General features: G+C 36.8%; 1 protein-coding gene across 2 annotated transcripts in view; it reads right to left on the bottom strand.

Moving 5' to 3' along the window:
- The window catches only part of ANAPC4 (anaphase promoting complex subunit 4), a 40,983-nt gene that overhangs the window by 16,295 nt on the left and 2,070 nt on the right, over nt 1–22,618 (bottom strand). For both annotated transcript variants that reach the window (XM_024745554.1, XM_024745555.1), the window contains exons 2-17: nt 21,474–21,579; nt 19,653–19,785; nt 18,060–18,134; nt 17,918–17,944; nt 17,781–17,825; nt 17,045–17,129; nt 16,304–16,408; nt 14,927–15,010; nt 13,769–13,855; nt 13,285–13,349; nt 12,484–12,526; nt 12,299–12,375; nt 10,741–10,841; nt 10,605–10,656; nt 4,181–4,236; nt 1,821–1,867 (exon numbers count right to left, since the gene is read on the bottom strand). In XM_024745554.1, coding sequence (XP_024601322.1) covers nt 1,821–1,867; nt 4,181–4,236; nt 10,605–10,656; nt 10,741–10,841; nt 12,299–12,375; nt 12,484–12,526; nt 13,285–13,349; nt 13,769–13,855; nt 14,927–15,010; nt 16,304–16,408; nt 17,045–17,129; nt 17,781–17,825; nt 17,918–17,944; nt 18,060–18,134; nt 19,653–19,785; nt 21,474–21,579 — 1,188 coding nt within the window. The remainder of the gene's footprint in view (nt 1–1,820; nt 1,868–4,180; nt 4,237–10,604; nt 10,657–10,740; nt 10,842–12,298; nt 12,376–12,483; nt 12,527–13,284; nt 13,350–13,768; nt 13,856–14,926; nt 15,011–16,303; nt 16,409–17,044; nt 17,130–17,780; nt 17,826–17,917; nt 17,945–18,059; nt 18,135–19,652; nt 19,786–21,473; nt 21,580–22,618) is intronic.

Here is a 22,618-nt window from a genome sequence, read left to right as displayed (position 1 = left end):
GAAATCAAAGATAACATAAACAGATGGAGAGATATACCATGCTCCTGGATTGGAAGAATCAATAGTGTGAAAATGACTATACTACGTAAAGCAATCTATAGGTTCAGTGCAATCCCTATCAAATTACCAATGGCATTTTTCACAGAACTAGAACAAGAAATTTTACAATTTGTATGGTAACAAAAAAGATCCCGAATAGCCAAAGCAATCTCGAGAATGAAAAATGGAGCTGGAGGAATCAGGCTGCCAGACATCAGACTATACTACAAAGCTACAGTAATCAAGACAGTATGGTACTGGCACAAAAACAGAAATACAGATCAATGGAACAAGATAGAAAGCCCAGAGATAAACCCACGTACATATGGTCACCTTATCTTTGAAAAAGGAGACAAGGATATACAATGGAGAAAAGACAGCCTCTTCAATAAGTGGTGCTGGGAAAAATGGACAGCTACATGTAAAAGAATGAAATTAGAACACACCCTAACACCATACACAAAAATAAACTCAAAATGGATTAAAGACCTAAATGTAAGGCCAGACACTATAAAACTCTTAGAGGAACACATAGGCAGAACACTCTATGACATAAATCACAGCAAGATCCTTTTTGACCCACCTCCTAGAGTAAGGGAAATAAAAACAAAAATAAACAAATGGGACCTAATGAAACTTCAAAGCTTTTGCACAGCAAAGGAAACCATAAACAAGATGAAAAGACAACCCTCAGAATGGGAGAAAATATTTGCAAATGAAGCGACTGACAAAGGATTGATCTCCAAAATATACAAGTAGCTCATTCAGCTCAATATCAAAGAAACAAACAATCCAATCCAAAAATGGGCGGAAGACCTAAACAGACACTTCTCCTAAGAACATACACAGATTGCCAACAAACACATGAAAGAGTGCTCAACATCACCAATCATTAGAGAAATGCAAATCAAAACTACAATGAGGTGTCACCTCACACCAGTCAGAATGGCCATCATCAAAAACTCTACAAACAATAAATGCCAGAGAGGGTGTAGAGAAAAGGGAACCCTCCTACACTGTTGGTGGGAATGTAAATTGATACAGCCACTATGGAGAACAGTATGGAGGTTCCTTAAAAAACTAAAAACAGAACTACCGTATGACCCAGGAATCCCACTATTGGGCATATACTCTGAGAAAAACATAATTCAAAAAGAGTCATGTACCACAATGTTCACTGCAGCACTATTTACAATAGCCAGGACATGGAAGCAACCTAAGTGTCCATCGATAGATGAATGGATAAAGAAGATGTAGCACATATATACAATGGAATATTACTCAGTCAAAAAGAAATAAAATTGAACTATTTGTAGTGAGGTGGATGGACCTAGAATCTGTCATACAGAGTGAAGTAAGTCAGAAAGAGAAAAACAAATACCATATGCTAATGCATATATATGGAATTTTAGAAAGCGGTACTGATGAACCCAGTGGCAGGACAGGAATAAAGACGCAGACATAGAGAACAGACTTCAGGGCATGGGGGAAAGGGGAAGCTGGGATGCAGTGAGAGAGTAGCATTGGCGCATATACACTACCAAATGTAAAATGGACAGCTAGTGGAAAGCTGCTGCATAGCACAGGGAGATCAGCTCAGTGCTTTGTGATGACCTAGAAGAATGGGATAGGGAGGGTGGGAGGGAGGCTCAAGAGGGAGGGGATATGGCGATATATGTATACATATAGCTGATTCACTTTGTTGTACAGCAGAAACTAACACAACAATGGTAAAGCATTTATACTCCAATAAAGATGTGGAAAAAAATACTACTATATACCTTATTCAGCTCAGGAAGTACGTGGTCTTCCGTCATTCTCAACATTGCTGGAAATATAAATTTTAAAACTATCTTTAAAGGGAAACTAGAAACATAATTTTAATTATAGATGCATTTCAAAAAATAAATGTATTTCACTGGACTACATTTTCCATTTTCAACAGCTTCTTGTCACCAAGGAAAACTTATTTTTCTTCGAAGAACTAAAAGAATTTAAATATGATTTATATTTTCAGGTTCAAAATGGTTGGGTATAGCCATCCTAAACTATTATTTTTCATTTTCTCCTTCAATTCAACCCACTGCCACTCCAGACAAAGAAACCTAACTGCTGCCTTGAGCTAAGACTACGTGTGTAGGGATTCCTCCTAACTCGGTGATGTTTCTTCTCTTAAAATGTGCAAGCAGTTCTTTCCTCCAAAAGTCTTAGAATACCAAAAAGATGTATTTCTTTCCCTTGGGCTTTTTGCTACATGAAGATATTTGCACTAAGACTTATGTGTGTAAACACACACTTACATGTGTGTATATATATATTTATATACTTTCTTTAATATTGTGGTTGGTTCTTTTTGTCCTTTCATAGGGGTGTCTTTATCAATACCGTGTTTTCTATACATTACATCCACCTAAGTCAAGAAGTATGCTGCATGTGCTTTTGCATAGTGTTTGAATATGCTTATGTTTGGCTGAGAAAAAGCATGTTGGACATTATTCTGCAAATATGGATTATTTTAAGAAACTGTTTTTAATTAATTCAAACTTCTAAATTATCTAAAAAACCAGCCATAATCTAGGTTCCACTAATTCATTTATCCATCCAAAAATTAATTATTGAGTGTAATATAGGTACTAGGGATACAGCAGTATAAAAGAAGTCCCTGCCTTCATGGAGACTGCATTTTACACAAGAGCAAACCAAGGTTAGAGCGCTAACTAGTGGCAGCACCCAGTTACAGTTTGGTCTCCAGTTCTCCAATCCAGTGTGCTTTGCTCTAATGATAAGGACTGAGCAGTAATTCATTTATCTTCTAATGCAGCTTCTTATTACAGTTAGGATAGGCAATAAGAATATAAACTGCCTAATTACTCCAACAATTATCAGTAAAACCAAGCTACTACTTCTGTAAAAGAAAGTCACTTCTAAGGTTTCATTTAATTTTAACATTGTAATTTATTCTAATTAACTCTGATATTAAACAGGCTGGCCTGATAAACACTCTGGCTCCCCATTCTGGCTAGTGTTGGTATGGTTTTGAGAAAAATATAAGAATTTTAAATGTCAACATCTACAGATCGCTTTCATTTTTTTATTGAAAGCAATTGTACTAGGCTAACAAATATGAAAAGTCGGTTTTAAAAATATGAGAATTAAAGATCTGGGCATTTGTTTCAAGGATATTAGCACATTATAGGTAATTTACTTTCTATTTTACTCTTTAGAATTTTAACAAATATGGGATAAATTCCATTTACAACTAAATTTTGCATATGTTGGAGGGAAATGTATGCTAAATTATTTCAAAGATATTAATAGAGGTCACAAAAATAGCAGTACAAATGGACCTAAATAAAATATGCATATCCTGTAGAGTGAGCATTAAAACATTTAATATCAAGTCAGTAACGATTTGTTAATTACCTACAAATGCAAAGACACTGTGGAGACATAAAGAAAGGCCACAAGTGGTCTGCATTCTATTTAGCTAGGGCATCACTGTCCAATAGAAGAGATAACGGAAATGTTCTAGCTCTGTGCTGTTCAACCTGGTAGCCACTAACCACATGTGGCTCCTGAGCACTTAAAATGCGGCTAGCATGACTAAGGGACTGCGTTTATAATTCTACATAATTTCAACTAATTGAAACAGCCATACATGACTAGTGGCTACCATAATGAAGGGCACAGATCTAGAGACAGAAGACCAAAGTATAAAACAGGAGCTAAGCTATTCAAGGGCAGAGGTTTTGTCTTATTTTTTCTGCCCCCATTTCCCCCAAATCTAACACCTAACAATGCCTAATACAAAGCAGAGATTTAAAGAATGTTATTTTAACCTAAGAAGACATTACAAGGTAAATAAGGGTCAATTCTCAGTGAGTGACAGAGACAATCAATGCTAGAAGGTGTTTATCTGTGGGGGTGGAGATGGGTGGGTGTATAGAAGAAATAAGACTGGCCATATGTTGAAAACTCCTGAAACTGAGTGACGAGTAGAAGGCAGATCACTTATACTATTCTCTCTACTTCAATAGGTATTTAAAATTTACTACAGTAATTGAAATATGCTAAACTGATACTCCCACAATTTTTTTAAAAAGTGTTAAAAATACAAGAATGCTTCATTCAATTCACTTACCCACATACAGCCACCGAAAAAATGCTTTGAAGTTTTTCATACTGCTATCTATAACTCTAGAAGATAAAAATAAATCAGAAATGAAATTATTGTATGGGGTTCATGTATCATTGTTCAATTATTGTAGAATATAATAATCCTTTTTGTTCTACTATATCCTATCTGGATGACATTTAAGCCTTTACAACAGATTTAACAAATAAAACACATACCCAAAAATAAAATTTCAAAAAAGCAAATCCTGATTCTCTTAAAAAAAAAAGCAAATAACTCAGATTCTAACTGATTATAACAGCCTTGCCACAAACTGTGTAACAGTCTTTCCTTTCCGGGCATTCAGTAAAGTACGAAATCCTTTTCTAACTTTGGAAATAAAAGAAATCAGAAAAAAAGTTTCCGGCACCATTCTCAGTTTAAAAAAAAATACTCACTGATCAGTAAGAAGAAAAAAACATCAAACACAAAAGAAAATCATTATTATAAACTTGTAATATGTCACTACCACTAGCTCTGATATCAACAGACATTACTTTTGGAAGTTGATTTTTTTATCCTTACAGTAATGAATCTCAAAATTTGAATTTCTTTGGGCTTTACACAAATGTACCCCCAAGATTAAGGGTTATAAGTGGAAGTCAGCTTCCCTTTGATGAAACTGTCTCTGAATATAAAGATGGATATCATTTTTTTAAAAACCTCTTTAAGCTCACATCTGTAAGATAATTACTCTAAGCAAATAATATGTGCACTTTTCACCCCTAAATCTCAAAGTCCCTTCCAAGCATTAAATGTCATAATACTACTGGAGAAGTAGGTCAGCATCATTAACCTTTCTGTACACAGTAAAACACCTGACATAAAAGACTAACATCTCTTGCGTTACCAAGCACTATGATCAAAATTCTCTTGCAGCAAAAATGAAAAACAGAAAAGACGTTCCTTTCTGTCTTTCCCAGTCAATACTCTCACCCCAACCCCAGGCAACCACTGATCTACTATACGCTAACGTCAAAGTTCTCACTGCCTCAGTTTCTCCATTATAACCTAAAATAATGCTATATTCTACTCATCTCAAAGGAGGAAGAAGTTAAATCAAAAACTACCTTTCACTGAAACGTTAAAGGTGATCACAGAAAGCTTAATATTTTATGTTTACTCTCTGCAAATACGGAGAACCAAAAAATTATTCAACATTCAGGAAAAGGAATATCATTTCTCCTCCTGCTTTGTTCTTTGAGCACACACATCTGTAATAAGCTCTACCTTCTAAAAGCCCATTAGGGGCTTCCCTGGTGGCGCAGCAGTTAAGAATCCATCTGCCAATGTAGGGGACACGGGTTTGAGCCCTGGTCCGGGAAGATTCCACATGCCGCAGAGCAACTAAGCCCATGTGCCACAACTACTGAGCCTGCGCTCTAGAGCCTGCGAGCCACAACTACTGAAGCCCGTGCGCCTAGAGCCTGTGCTCTGCAACAAGAGAAGCCACTGCAATGAGAAGCCCGCGCACCGCAATGAAGAGTAGCCCCCGCTCACCGCAACTAGAGAAAGCCCGTGCACGGCAACGAAGACCCAATGCAGCCAAAAATAAATAAATAAATTCATTTAAAAAAAATAAAAGCCCATTAAAATGATGGTGTATTGGTGGGGAGAGGTGTATGTGTTATAAACTCACACACAAAAAGAGGACACTAGAAAAAAAATTTTTTTAAGTTTCAGAAATGTCAAAAGCCGACAGAAGACTAGTGATTGGTGAAGGTCACCAGAGGTGGCCACGTGTCAGGCACTGTGGAAAGAGAGCAGCAAGGAGTCATCCACCTGGCAGACGCCAAGGATACTCAGTCCTTAGAAACATCAAGTTCAACAGAAGACATTAGGATGACATCTGGGGCTGGACAAAGGAGGACAAGCTGAAACACAGAGTGGCCAATACACTCTTTCCCCCAAAATATGAATGCCTAGGCGTTTACTACCTTCCAGACAAAAATAGAGTTCTTCAAAGAAGCTGAATAAACTGGGAAGAGCCAAGGCGGTTCTGGGTCGGCACTGGCTGCCCACAGCATAGGTCCGCATGCTCTGGCACTCATGCTGGCTTTGGGCCGCTCTGCACCCAGCAATTCTAGGCAACTTTAAACTGCGTCACAAATAAATATGAGTAAACAATTGGGCATCAGGTTTTTGAAGAAAGCTTGCAACAAGAGACCAAAATAAACAGCAAAGTGACACACAAAGAGGAGATAATTCAGGGAGCAGAAGAGATTTTTTAAAACTCTAATTAACGTCCTCAGAGAGCTGTGGGAAGATGTCGCATCCACAAAGTAAGAGCACAGCTTTGAAAAATGATTAAACAAATAAGAAAATACTTAGAAATTAAAAGACGGGACTGCCATAGTAAGACATTCAATAGCATGGTTCAGGTCAAAGATCTCGTCCTCCACTCCACCTGGGCTATTTATTCTAAAGTTCACACCCTAGACCTTCATTACCAACGTGAACCTTGTTTTTTAAATTTATTTATTTATTATTTTTGGCTGCGTTGGGTCTTCGGTGCTGCACATGGGCTTTCTCTAGTTGCAGCGAGCGGGGGCTACTCTTTCCTGCAGTGCATGGGCTTCTCACTGTGGTGGCTTCTCTTGCTGTGGAGCACGGGCTCTAGGCACGCGGGCTTCAGTAGCTGTGGCATGCAGGCTCAGTAGTTGCAGCTTGTGGGCTCTCTAGAGCGCAGGCTCAGCAGTTGCGGCGCACGAGCCTAGTTGTTCTGTGGCATGTGGGATCTTCCCGGACCAGGGCTCGAACCCATGTCCCCTGCATTGGCAGGCGGATTCTTAACCACTGCACCACCAGGGAAGTCCACCAACGTGAACATTTTAAATCTCAATTTAAAGCACCCTGCTCACCAACAAACAGCAACTATCTCTCCAGTGACTTTTCTCCAGTAGCCCAACATTCATCCCACCAAGACTACCACCTACTAGTTCTACCACCTTTCACTGTCTCGCACCTGCCCTGTGTCCTCACTTCCCTCCTAAATCAGTACAGATTTGAGGTTTATCATTTTAATCATGCCCTTGCTTCAATTTCTTGCCTCCCCTTTGCTTCCTTTTACTCACCAAGCCTAGTAAATCAAACTGCTCACCTATTCTGTGCTCCCACTCGAACAGCTGACCCTGGCTGGAGAAAACCACACAGCCATGTTGGCTGGTCTCATTTTAATGCTCCTGGGAACGCTAACCAAGCAGCCCTTAGCACTACTGACAATCCTCCTGCTTCATCAGCCCATTCACGCTCCTACTGTACTAGACAAATGGCTCACACCTCTTCCTTTATTCTCAAAGCTCAATACCACTTCCCCATCCTTACTTTCAGCTGATGACAGAACATTTCATATTTCCACTAAGATAATAAAAACAATTAGAAGTGAACATCCCCAAGCCCTCATCTGCTCATATACCAGCATCTGTGACCCCTGTCTTGGCCTTCTCCCCTATAACTATGGAGGAACTATTTTTCCAGCCCCTTCCCTAACACACTAAATCCCATCCCCTCTTGAATCCTCTTGTTCTAGCAATCTTCCCTCTCTTTGCCATCTCAACTGTTCCCCTTCAGAAGAACATTCCCATCATAAATAAACATACTCTAATTGCTCCCATTGTAAAAAGAAAGAAAAACCCAATGACTATTTTTAAATGCTGGCCATTCCCTTTACAGCAAAACTCAAAAGACTACATTTGTTGTTTTCTTTGCATCTGCTCTCATTCTGCATCATACCTGCTCCCATGACGCCACAGAAGTGGCTCTCATCGAGGTCACCCATCATCTATTCTGATAATATTCTGATCTATTCCACTTCTGGTCCTCACCTTACTTGACTCAGCAGCATTAGACAACCAATCCCTCATTACTTCTTGCAATGCGTCCTTCACTCAGCCTACAGGACACCCACTCCTTGGTCTTTCTGCCTCTCCGGTTTTTGTTAGCTCCACATCAACCCCATTTCTAACACTGGAAAGCCCATCACCCAGTCTTCAGATCTCTCCTCTAAGCGCACTAACTATCTCATCCAGGTTCATGGCTTAAAATAATACCAATGTGCTGAGGGCTCCCAAATTTACATTTCCAGCCTGGATCCCTCACTTGAACATTATCTCATACAATCAACAACATGCTGGACAGCTCCACCAGGGTATCTAACAGACATTTCAATTTAATATGCCTAATACATTGACCATGTGATCAAAATTAACATCAATAAGAAGAGGTAGACGGACACTGTTTGCCTCTGGATCTGACACCTTGAGAAGGACACTCCACCGATTATGTAATATTCTGGCCAGGGATGTATAACCTGAATCAAACCATGAAAAAATCAGATAAACCCAAATTGAGGAACATAAAATACATATATATTTCCTATATTCTCCCCCAAGTCTTCCCCATTTCAGTAAATGTTAGTCATACTCTACCAGGTGTTTAGGACCTAAACTCGTAATTATCCATGACTCCTTTATTTTTACCATCCACACAACCATTCAGCAATCTTGTTATTTCTACTTTCAAAATATATCCAGGTTCTGACCATTTCTGATTCTGACCACCATTTGTCTCATGGCTTCTGTCCTTGCCCTCATATAATCTATTCTCAATACCAAGTAAATAACAAGAGGGATCTCTTTAAACCTAAGTCATATCCTGTCGCTCCACTGCTAATAACTCCCTAAGAGCTTATTATACCCAGAGTAAAAGCCACAGTCCTTACAACTGCCTACAGGCTCTACACAACCTGTCCCATCCTCTGTGACCTCTTTCAATTCGTCCCCTACAACTCACATTGTTGTTCAAGTCACTTTAACTGTAGTGGCTCCTTGAGGTCCCTCATATATGCCAGGCATGCTCCAAACTCAAGGCCTTCATACTTGCTGTCTCCTCTGCCCCCAAAGTAACAGGGCTCACTCCCTCCTCTCTCCAACATCACCTTCTCAGTGAGGCCTTCCCTGACCAAAAAATTGCACCCCTACCCCCAGCATGCCCTAGGTCCTCCTTCCCTCATTAGCTTTTCCCACCACTACTTATCACTATCTGACTTGCTGTATGTTTTAATTATTCATTTCTTTATTGTCTGTCTCATCATGTAAGAATATAATATCTATGAAGGCAAGATTTTTTTTATCAGTTTTGTTTACTGCTATACCCTCAGCATCTAGAATAGTGTTTAAAACATAGTTAAATGCTCAATAATTGTCTATGATGAATGATAGCATTGGATAATTAAGTCAAGAAAATTTCACAAGAAATAGAAAAGACAAAGATATTTTTAAAAATGAGAGTAAAAATAAAAGACAGAGGATCAATCCATGAAGTCTAACATCTGACTAACTAGATTTCTATAACAAAAATCTAGTTAAAAAAAAGGAGAGGGAGAAGAGGAAATTATCAAAATAATAATACAATATAGAATTCAGGTTAAAATGGCATTTTCTTATTATGAGTACAACAAATGAGAAGACCCACATTTAAAACTCTATTGTGAAATTTCAACATATCAAGGATGAATAAAGCTTTCTGAGAGGAGAAAAAAAATAGCACACAAAGGAACGAGAATCAGAAGCACCAGACCGTCCACTGGCAACAAAAAGGCCAAAATACAATGGAGCAAAGCTTTGAAAGTTCTATGAGAAAATGAATCCCCCTTCATAATCTATACCCAGTCAAAACCATCAATTAAGTGTGGCAGAAGGAGAAAAGACCCAAAAGGACACACAAAGCTTACCCTCACACATCCGTTTTCTAAGTTACTGGAAGATATTTTCCACAAAGTGATTAAATGAACCAAGAAACAGAGGAGATCCTGGAAGTAAGGATCTAACCCATGAAAGCAATGAAGAAAACGCCAGGGCGGTGGCTGCACGAGATGGAGCCCGCACGCAGGCTGGTGCAGGCAGGGGGAGGCTAATGGAGGAGGCAGCAGGGACAGAGGCAGTTCCAGGGGTGTGACACTGCCCCTGAGACGGCGGAGAGCCTGAGGATGTGAGCAAGGCAGACTGTGCAAGGAGAAAGCAAGCAGGGTCTAGGAAAGACAGACACACAGAGAAGAATAATTTCTCAAAACGGGTAAGTAAAAGAAAAGCAGTACAGTCACACAATTTAGAAATATGGAAGTAACCTACAGACCTAAAACCAGAAATAGTTAAAAGGATTCCCTCTGGAAAGAGGACCTGGGGTGAGGATGGGCGGGACAGGAAAATACCACTTTAATGTACAAACTGCTGTGCTATTGGATTGTTTTAATCATGTAAAGGTATAATTTTGATAAAAACTTAAAAACTCATTTTTAGAAAATCGCAACAATTTGCTAGGTTCTTATTTATAAGTAAAAAGTAAAACATTCTCAAGTCAATGATTCCAATATTCAAGTATCCCCAATACTTACTGAAGAAGTTCATTTGCCTTGAGTATGAAAGAACCCACTGCAGTAATAGCATCTAAAAGGAAGTAAATAAATAAATATCATTTGTCAAATAAGTAAAGTGGATTTAATGCATTCTATTGAGGAATTAAATTACCACCTTCAATTCCTGAAGCATCTAGTCCAAGAGGTTCATATTTTTGCTTCCATGAAGCCATTCCTTTCAGTTCACTCAAATGGTATAATAAAGACTCTGAGCCACTATCAAAAACAGAGCAGAAACACCATCATCAAGGTGGCAGGCAGCTACTATCTTGCTTGAATATTTCTAAGTTTTCAGAAATAAATACTGAAAGTAACTTTTTCTTTCTATGAGAAATAATTATTTCTCGAAATTATTTTGAAAAGCTGTAGAAGAATCATTTGGTTGTCATGACTAGTGAGATGAATATATGACCACAAGATTAAACTTTGTAAAATCAAATTATGCTCCACAGTTAGTCCTGGCACTTTTAAGATAGTCATATTGTTCACCCAACAGCTATGTATTTAACATTCAACAAATATTTATTAAGCTCCGACTTTAGGTCTGGCACTATGCTAAATACTGGGGACTTAATGGTGAACAAAACGAAAGGGTCCTCATGACACTGCCAGTCTAATGGGGGAGACAGTCATAACCATACAATCAGACAGTATATCATTCCAACTACCATAAATGCTTTAAAGGAAACACACCAGGTGCAGGTCTAACAGAAGAACCTGATCTAATCTGGGGATTAGAGAAGGCTTCTCTGAACAAGTGAGATTTGAGCTGAGAGCTAGAGAATGCAAGTGAAGAACAGGGTGGGAGTGTTCCAGAAAGCAAAAGGGCTGTACAAAGGCCCCGGGTAGGAGGAAAACTGTCAAGTTTGAGAAGGCCACCAGTGTAGGTGAAGCAGATAGACAGCCATCCAAAGGTATTAGTCTTAAGAAATGGGAAGACACTGGAAGTTTTTAAATAAGAGTAACATGATCAGATCCACTGTGGAGAATATATTTGTGGGGCATAGTGTGGACTGGAAGAGACCAGGCCAGAGGGTCCTAAAGTGATCAAAACGGGAGGTGATAAAGTAAGGCCCAGGGTCTCAGCATAAAGAAATTTATCAAAATTTAAGTCAAACACTGAACATCTACCTGCAAACTGCTTCACTGAGGTAGCTGTAGCTAGAAACAGCATGAGACTTGAAGATCTGGGACAGTCTTGGCTCGGACACTTAATAACTTTGGGTCAGCCATATATAACCATTCTGAACTTCAGTTTCTTCTAAATGAGGATAATCATAACCAACACCTTGCCAAGGAGTTAAATGCAAAAATATATACATGCTTTTACATAACATATAAAATGATATACAAACTTACTTAATTTTACCACTCAAAAAAGGGTATATGCCCTATTCAAGACATACCTCATGGCTGTCTGGGTGAGATAAAAGCCCAGACAGGGCCTTGGGTGGTGAAAAGATGTTGGAAAGTTATTTCATAAAGCAGAACTACCATTATTGATTCTTCAAATCTTGGGCACTCCAAGAGTCCCCTCAAATGCTAATGCAACAATTTTAGCTAGAAGAGGCTCAAACAGAGAATGCCAGATGATGAAAAGAAGGTTGCAGAAAGAAGACCAATGCCAAGTACGTGTAGAGGCAATACCAAAAGAGTCTACATCACCTTCATACCTCTGTAAGTGACTTATAACCAATTTTTGTATACTGGAATATGATGACTCTATAGATTGGCCAAGCTTTTTTAAGCCCTAATTAAGAGAAAAAAAAGTATTCAGCATACAAGTAAGATACTATATGCCATTCTAAAAAAAATTAAGAATGTGTTCATAGCCATTAAAATACAAAGATAACCGCACCTTTACTGTTAACTGGTTCATTAAGAGGGTCTGAAGTTCAGCGCTAGAATGAAAAAGAAAGTATTTTTAGTCTCCTCTATTCAAAATCTGAATGCATCGCTTAAAACGTTTAAATTTCAAAGAACAAACAAGATTTTTAAACAAAATAAATAAAAAGAAATAGCCCAACAAAAATTAAGGCTTTGTTGTACTCACAAAGAAATGGACAAAACAGGAAACAATAAAGTCTAGGAACAGAATGAAGTAGATATAAGGATGTACTATATGCTAAAATGGTACTTCACATCAGTAAGAAGAAGGTGTAATACTCAATGAATTATACTGGGCAATTACCTGAACACTGAAAAAAAAAGAAGTTAGTCTTCCACAGCATATGACCAAATAAATCACATCTGGAACATGTAAATGGAATAAAAACATAAACCACAAAAAAATCTCTGGAGGAAAATACAGATCTTTGAACACTTAATATGGGAAAGATCTTTTTAAGAATAATGTTAAGGCAAATACAATAAAGGAAAAGATTGATTTGGCTACAAAGAATTTTAAAATTTGTATACATTTAAAAAGTACATATATAATATATTTACATATATTATACATGCACTCAGAATGATCACATTTATGTAAAAAATAAATATGTGAATAAAAATGCCTAGAAAAATATATACTACTTTTTTGGTCTTTGTGCACCAGAATTTTCTTTTTTTTTTTTTTTTTACAATGAATGTGAATTGCTTTTGAAATAAATTACTTTAAAAAGAGAAGGAAAAGCAAGAGTACCTAATATGAGCTCATTACCTTGCTTTCCCCCACAACAGCAAGTCCATGAATTCATCTTGCACTGATGTGGTTGTATTCTTTTCCTAGAGAAAGATCAATAAAATCATAATAGGTATTTTTTAAATTATAAGCATATTTATTCAGAATTACAGGAACATGTCTCCCTTTCTTATCCTTAGCCTTCTCTCAAATTCATATTTAAATTGATTATCTGAATAGCAGTTACAGGAAAACAACCAGTCAGCTCTTCCAACTCCTGTCCTTAATCCCCAAGCCCTACCAGCTCCACTTCACAATCCTGTCCCCACCTAAGTTGTACCAAGGGGAAGAGCTGGTGTATCACTCTCTGAGATAATAGTATGAGGTTAGACCAAACCGTTTGAAAGAAATCATGATCTGAGCCTTTTACAAAACAGCCTGATTTTTCTCATGTCCTTCATGAAGTAAATAAGGATAACGTGCATTCTTTAACACCTTCCGTGGGAAACTCCAGGTATATTACCTGCACAAACTTGGTGAGACGAGAATCCATCTGCATCAATATTTCTTCCCATGCTTCACACATACATGTCAGTGACAAATTTATATACTATTAACAAGAAGAAAAAAATATTAAAGTAGCAAAAAATATTTAAGTCAACATGCTAACTAAATAATACATGTTTCTTACTGTCAACTGTCTCAAAGAAATCCAAAATTTACTATAAATCACTTTTAACTCAGTTAAGCCTGAGAAAGAAAAGACTATAGCTAACACTTGATAATCATTTAACTATCAAACTTTCTCAAATTCAGTTTTTATCTGGTAAAACAGATATTTTCCAGCTTTCTACATATAAGATGCATTTTATATACAGCAACTGTCAAAATGCTGACTGGTCAACTATTCAATTTTCAAACAGTATCCTTTTAAAAAGACACTAATCTCCAGAAATCTTTGACATGAAGTACATGTAACTCCTCTATGCAGATGCAGACTCAATTTCTCCAGTCTTTCAATCCGGGCTGGCCTTGGGTCTTAGTGTGACGAAAGCAGAAGTCTAAGGCCCCCGAAGGTTTTGCATGCTTCCACTTGCACTCTTGACACCCCTGCCGTGGCCACCACTTCATGAACAAGGCTGGTCCAGCCGGCTGGGAGATGAGGAATGTGCAGTCCAGACAAAGCCATCACAGCTATGGGACACTTGGACCAGCCAGCTGACCACCAATGTACGAACAAGCCCAGCCCCGAATAGCTGAACCTGGCCCAGAACAACAGAACCTTCTAGCTGAGCCCAGCCCAAATTGTCGACTAAAACACCAATCACAAGCTAATTTGGGGTGCATTTATCATGTACAAAAGCTAACTGATATGATGTTTTCCATACTACTTTATTTGTAAAAAACTTAAAATTCCAAAATATTGTTTTATTTATGAGAATGTTGAAAAAGGTTTAAACTACTTTTTTTCTTTTCCTTTGGAGAAATAGAGATGGGTGAGAGTAGATTTTCAATTAAATTTCTCTTTCTTGCTTTAATGGACATTATAAACTTGTCTATCAGACTAGACACCTCCGCCACATAAAGTTGGCTTTAAGAAGTAAGATTTTCAAGTTTTTTATTTACAGAACATTAGAGATTTATAGTAAACAGTCACATAAAACAAGCTATAAATAAATACCTGTAAAAGAGCCGAAATGTGAGTAAACTTTCTGGCCATTCGAGTTACTTCAGGTAAGAAAGAGTACAATAGATTGGTTTCAAGCTGTCAAATCAAAATAATAAAGTAAGTTACAAGCAGACACATTTACTTCTTTTAAAGAAGAGTCAAAGTCTAACTACATATCAGAAAGACTATGCCAGACTCTGCTCCTTTTGAGCATAACGGTTTGGAGAGTAACAGAATATAATCTTAGGATTTTCTAATCTGCAGTGTCTATCTATGCACAGATCACCCTCTCGAGGTTGGCAACCCCTTCTACATAGTTAGAATAAATGTAATAATCTATTTTATAACACTCTTATGAGGAATTTAAAAAGTGATCACAAATTTCTGTAAAAATGTTAAAGGAATTATAGTTATTGATAAATACAAGTGAAATATCTATTACAATGGTACATGAATTATCTCAATAAAGTTGTTTGAAAAATACCTATTACAAATTTCACATTAATAGTGAATCATTTTATTACAGCACCAAATGCAATCCTGGAAATCACATTTTCACAGAACCTTAAGATGAAGAGCAAATATGAACAACCGTTCCAGCAAACGTCAGGAAGTTAAGAGTTCTCTGATGTTCTGAATACAACGAATGTTGGAAGGCATCACATGCATCACACCTTGCATCTTTTCACCCTACTTTTGTTTGAGAGTTCATGCATTCTTAGGCTAAGTGGCTGGGTTATCTGCGATGAAATTTTAGGGAAGATTTTCTTGAAGACAAGGCTACAATCTAAATAATCTACAGGAGCCCAGTTTCCACAATCTATGATACAAACAGCACACAATGAAAAAGGGTTTTCCCAACATTAAGTAGTCATCTTACACAAGAGGCAATGTGTTAGTTAAGAGCACCAACTCTGGAGCCAGACCGTGCAGCATGACTTTCCAATGCTCACCAAGCAAATTACAGTTTGTGTGCCCATGTACTCAACTGTAAAATGGGGATAATGGTACCTACTCATTAGCTTATTGTGAGGATTCAAATGAGTTACACTGAATCACTCAGTACTGGGCACATATTAAACAATTAATAAATATTAGCTTTTATTATTATTAGGGTCAGAATCCTAAGAAAACACTTGGTACAAAGATGGAACTGGTATAGCAGTGAGTTAATATAGTCATTAATAGACCATATTAACTGTGCTGTACCATTGGAATGGTAAGGTATTCACCAGTAAGACTCTATATATGTCTTGGAAGCTCCAAGTCGATTTTTTTGCTTTGTTTTGTTTTAATGACCTTAGAATCCAATGAAATGGATAATAAAAAACTATAAAACCTTTAAAAATATATATTTACCCTCTGCTGCTATTAGGTTCCAGTACTCACCTGAAAGTACGAAACTTCTGGGGCACCACTGGTGGAAACTTCTGTGACCACTGACAATGATTTCAAATCACTTGACAGACATAATGCAAGACAAGTACCAACAATCTGTAAAACAGTCAAATCTCCATTATGTTTAGTGTTATTGCTAGACTGCATCTGCTTACAATATAGGAGGCAAATATTCAGAGCTCTAAAAAGCAGAAACACATGCCTGGCTCCCGCCACACACGTGGCACATGAAGGCATGTGTCCTCTTAGTTGCAAGGACACAAACACACACCCCCAACAAGGGGCCCAAACTAAGTGTTGGAGAACTAACATTCCCACAGAGCCTATAACATTTTCTATCCTTTTAGAGAACTGTAAGAATAAGAAGAAAAAGATACACAGAAGACCGAGACTGAGCATAAGATTGCTTCTGATGATGTTTATCAAATTCCAATCACAAAGTGTAGCTCTTAAACACCACAAGACTAGAAAAACATTAAATCATAATCCAGTGGATCATACCAATCTTTTTGGTAAGAAAAAAATTTTTGACTAATTCCACTAAGAGCCTCTGATCTTCATAGACATCATATCACTATTCTTAGTAGGAAAATTATCCTTTTAACACTTAAGAACAAATAATTCCAATAACTGAAATTACGAAAAAAAGTAATGTTTTATTCTTTTTCCATAAATCAGTCAGCTGCTGTATTCTAAGAGAAACAAAAAGGAAGATTTTAAAGAAAAACTTACCCCAGTGACTCGAGCAATTTTGAACATTCCATAAGCATAAAGCTCAATAAATGCAGAGCTTCCTCCAAGGACAAGAATATTAAGCCTAATTAAAAATAATGCAACAAGCTGAGGACAACAGACAGGAGCGAGTTCTTAAACCAAGACATGCTCCTACCCTCACAAAATCTGCATGTTCAAGATTCCTTGTGGGGGAACTGAATCCCGCAACAAATTCACCAAGCCTCAATCACATTGGGCTTATTCCTTTCTTTCAAAGGAACAACATAAATTTCATCCAGCCTAAAAAAACATCAGTTTACAGTAAAATAAGGATATATTATTTTAATGATGATTATATTTGTATACTCTCAATAACAAAATCATCTCTTTTCCAGTTAATATAAAGCGCCAACAGTTTTATCATGACTCTGATGCTAAATGCATTAAGTGTGCTTAAAGAACCTGAACATTTAAATTTAAATTTTGGAAACTCTAGCACTTCCACCCTCCTTTACTTTTTAAAATAAAAGTACATCATAATATTAAACTTGACACAACCAAGTATCATAGAATAAGAACGAGTAAATAATAGATATTGTCTGTTTATTGTTCAGAGGTATTTGTCAGCAATGAAATAACATGACAAATAAGGAAATTGTCCTTGGAACTTTAGTCTAAAAACTGCCTCAAATATCAAATATCAAATTTAAGAATATAAGACTTGTTAAATATTTAAGATATCTGTAAGATTTACCTGACGTCTCCCAAAAGCTTAATAATTTCATCAGAATTTTCTTCACTAAAATATAAAAATATATTGGGTTATCTTTAACTATATCTTTCAAATAATAAAAGATTATCTTACTCGCAAGGAAAAAAGGCATATCTTACCTAAATATTTTTGAGGTGTTGTTATAACTGGAAAAAAACCAGAAATGCATTTTTTAAAACACATGAGAAAATTGTCAGTGTTAAAAGGAAAGGAAAGAAATCTGCAAGATTAATTCCAATGAAATTAAACTCTGATACTTACTTTTTGGGCAGTGTAGGAAGTTTCGGTAAGAGAAGATTTGATTCATCCTCAGAATTATAAAAGGACGTTAGAACACTAAAAAGGTGAAAACAAAACAAAAACAAGTATTATAAAAACAAAGATTCTACTTTTCTTTCCATTAAAAAATACTAATTTTTTTAAATGCCCAATTTTATACATCACACATTACCAAGTAAACAGATGCCACACAGTTTATCACTGTAAAATAGTCACTATAACAATCACAAACAAGAAATAGAAAAGTTGGAATTTCTCCATTTACTTATAACGTTATTTCTGGGAAAAAAAAAATCAGCCTACCCACTTTACATTTAGAGCAACAAATATTTATAAACAATTTTCTCAGCATATGAAATGTATTCAAATGTATTCAGTATCAGCACCAGATACAGAATGACTGACTTAAGTCTCCTCTAAGAACCAACACTGAACATATGAGTTCCAAGAGTAACTGTAGAGAACACTGCAATTATTATATAATGTAATGATGGCTTCTATAGCTTACATACATATGAAGATGCAAAAACCCAGCAGGTACATAAGATGACACCACGTATTTTGAAACAGTCTTATTTATCCCCCCACACCTTTCTTTCAATCCTACCTCCGAATATGGCTGGAAATAAATGAGTAAGAAGGTGAAAAAGTAGTGTCCTGAGAGACCCTGGAATCGCCACATAATATTTCTGAACTCTTAATGAAAAGTGTGTTAGGAATACACTTAGCAGGTAACTGGACTGAGATAGAAGTTACGTGGTATATTCTGTTCCTCTGATCTTCTATGAATTCACATGACCATTTACAACCTTTATTTGATGATGGATTAATCACTGTTTTATCTACAGTGAATTTCAAACCCCAGGCTAGACCTTATTATCTAATGCTTTACAGTCCCTTTCTTAGGAAATTTGTCAATTAATAATCAGGATTTACACATTCATTTGATATTAACTTAAAACTTAATTAGAATGAAAAGAAAATTATCGTATTTCCTCAAAAAAGAAACTTATTTTCAATATTCACTAAGCCCATCGATTCTTTAAGCCATCTTTACTGCAAACCTGGCGTAGTACTTGACTTCACAGACTAAGGCAAAACTATTTTCACAAAATAAGGAAACTATAAGGACCATGAACACAGAAAGAACCCATTCAGCATCAAAACAGAATGCTCAATTCAGCACTTTTTGTACTCTAAGAATATTTACTGGGACACAAAAACACAAAGCTCCAGGTGAAAAGAAAAACAGAACCTCAATTTGCTAATCAATAATTTTAATTAAAATTCCTTGAATGTATAACTCATCGATATAAACCGTTAAAAATAACTGAAAAGAAAAATCTTGGCCATTGAGGCATTACTGCTCCAATAAGAAAAGAGATTTTTTCAAGAGAAAAAAAAACCCAACAGAGCATTAAAAAAACTGCATCTTGATAAGCTTAAAACAAAAAGTTAAATGCAATGTACATATACTCAACACCCAGATACTCCTAAGTTTCCACTTTTAAAAAATGAGAATTTCAAAAACATCCTACTGTGACTACTGGGGTTTTTCTTCTTTTATTACTCAACCTGCTCTCGACGGTCACTTCCATCCAATGCATACAAGAAACTGGAGCCTCCACAGAAAAAGAGTGCAAGCTTTCAGGTTTTTCTACATCACACAAAACGATTTTCTTGGTGTCAGCAAGAGCAAAGGCCAAAACTAAAGAAGAAATAATCAGAATGAGTTAGTGTAATATTTGAGAAAAATGGGTATTTCATTGCTTCCCCAATTTTACTATTTTAAATACAACATAATCATAGAAATGATTTAACCCCCAAATCCTTGCTTTAACTAATTAAAAAACTAAAAGATATCTTTGCATATAGTTATGCTGTTACCTACGCTTATTTTCAAATGCTCAAACTTTCACGAGCAATCTACTACTTTCTCGTGTACTGTTCTTAACATCTTACATATCACAGCCTCTAGACTGGAACCTTGATGCCAAGCAGAAAATACAGAACAGGCATCAACAAATAAAGAATAATATCATTATCACCAAGACATATTGGTCCCCACCCAAAAGCTGAAAAGTGATTCCATCTGCTTGGTTCTTGGAAGGTTTTTTATTCCTTTTTTATTTCTAACCCTTAATGAACAGGGCCATCAAATACCGATGGGTCTTCTTCCTTTCACTGTGGCTGAATTATCTAGTATAGTTTCTCTACATAAGTCATCAACATCATCCTAACATATCAAATTGAAGAATTTCTAAATAGAGGGCTGTGAGTTTCACTGTATACCAATATATGCAGCTTTGCTAGATGTGAGGCAATCCAAGTCTCCTCTTCTTCAAAACGATTTAAAGCAATCTTGAAATAATCATTACCAAAAAAAACCCTATTTTACTGTCGAAAATCACAAGACATTTTTTAATGATAAAAATATCATCTACTTAAATACATTTTCACACACTGACTTTCATAATTTTTGAGATCGTGGCATTTTTGGATGAATAGTACAAGATCTCAAATTATTACTTACAGAAGTTCTCTAATTTTACACATACTTTGTTTTTACGTAAAAGATGAAACAAGAACGGAGCAAAATGAGTACAGACAAAAATAGTGGTTATCTGTAAAGTGACAGGCTTTCAGGGCATACTTATATTTATCTAGGAAAAAAGTAAGCAATGAGGAGTACATATCATTTTACAAAAACAATTCTTTTTCTTTTTTCAAGCACCAATGATACAGATGAACTTTAAGCTGTATGATTTGTAGCATTTTCCTGTGCTGACTGGACATGTACAACAGCTCAAACAATGACTGTCCTTGTAACAACACATGGAAGAGGAGAGTTCAGTCCTCAGAGCTACAATGCAGCAAGCTACAACATACAGGGCACCAAAAGGAGTAAGATCACACAGAAGTTGCAGGAAGCGGGTCAGAACTGACAGTCCTTCAGGTGAGGCAAGCAAATGTGCAGAGGGAATATTTATGAGCCACACATTTAATGCTAAAACACATTCTGGGGAGGAAAGGGCCATGATGGCACTGAACTGACTAGTGAGTGACAAATGAAGCTTAGGGCAAACAGTGCAGGACAACACGACAGCGAAAGAACAAAACCAAAGTACTCTGTATATTCCTATCAAATTTCTTTTCAGCCTTATCTTTGCCAAGACGTCAGATTTCATTTTAGAGATATCTCTGCCAAGAAACAAGATGGTAGAATTAATCTGAGTTCTATGAAAACACTTTAAAGCATTTGAAAAAAAGGCAAGGTTCCCAAATTTAGAATTCTAGTATATAATAAGAACAACAAATTCTTTCTGGAAATAAGTTCTCTTTACAGAATACTTCTTCTGAAAAACAAAAATGTATTTTTTACAATACTATCATTACGTTTGCCATCTGGTCTCCAAGCCAGACAGGTCACTTCCTTTCCTGTATTTTCATTTGGTGGAAAACTCCACACTCGATGAAAACTTGCAAGTCGATGAAGTAAAACCTGAGACAAAACAGATAATAATGGCAAATAATAAAAAATCCGTTTCCAAAAATAAAATATACCTAGATCCCCACTATAAATTTTTTTAAAAATCATATCAAATATAATATTTAGCTATCAGAAGAAATTCGAAGACAAAAGTGTCTGAATGAACTTAAGGTATTTTCAAAGAAATGGATGAAACAAGGTCTAATTTAACCCTGTACCCTATACATTTCCTAACTTTCATGTCAATAAGAGACTTACCTTTTAGAAAAGGAATACGGCTGTCCAAGAAGATAACGAAAAAAGCAATAAAGGACACAAACAGAACTAGAAAGGCAGCTGTGTAAGATCAAGTAATACTAAACTTGGAATCAGACAATTTCAGCTGTGTCACTTACTGGCCATGGATCTCAGACAAGTCACTTAGTCATTCTAAATTTCCATTTCCACCGGGTATATTCCCACCTTGGAGGATGAAGATGATGCCCTGGATCTCCTTGTGCTTCAAAAGTGAAACTGTCCCTACTCTCTCCTCTATACAACCGGTAGAAATGAAGAAAAGGCCTCGAACTGCATGTGCTCCTGAAGATTCCCCCCCTACCCTACACCTTCGTAGTTTCCTGTACTCACAGCTTTACCACTCCCTGCCTTATCTCATAGCATCCTTCCTTCACTCTTGGTTACAGGGAAGCCAGGACTCCCAAAGAATCGCTCATCCCCGAGACCCAGTGCTCTTTTCTGAGCCCATCTCTGACTCTCCTTACTTCTGAAACCCTTCCTCTGTGCCCTCTGGAATTCATGGTCAGGTATCAAGATCCCCTGTATCTTCACTGTCTTCCCTGAAATGTACTTCTCACCTGAGGATACTGCTTCCCTACAGGATTCTCAGGTGGTGGCCGTTTTGCACACCATGTGCCCTATACTACTACTGGGCTAGGAGATAAAGATTTCCTCCTTGATGTCATTTCTGGCTGGTTTTTCTTCTCTTCTCTAAAATCCTCTAACTTTGAATCATATGCAATCAGACCATACCACCTGCTATCCCTCTTTCCTG

Source organism: Neophocaena asiaeorientalis, unplaced genomic scaffold (assembly GCF_003031525.2).
Source record: "Neophocaena asiaeorientalis asiaeorientalis breed wild unplaced genomic scaffold, Neophocaena_asiaeorientalis_V1.1 scaffold397, whole genome shotgun sequence".
Taxonomy (NCBI): domain Eukaryota; kingdom Metazoa; phylum Chordata; class Mammalia; order Artiodactyla; family Phocoenidae; genus Neophocaena; species Neophocaena asiaeorientalis.
The sequence above is the reverse complement of the archived record's forward strand: the minus strand, read 5'-3'. Positions and strand labels throughout refer to the sequence as shown.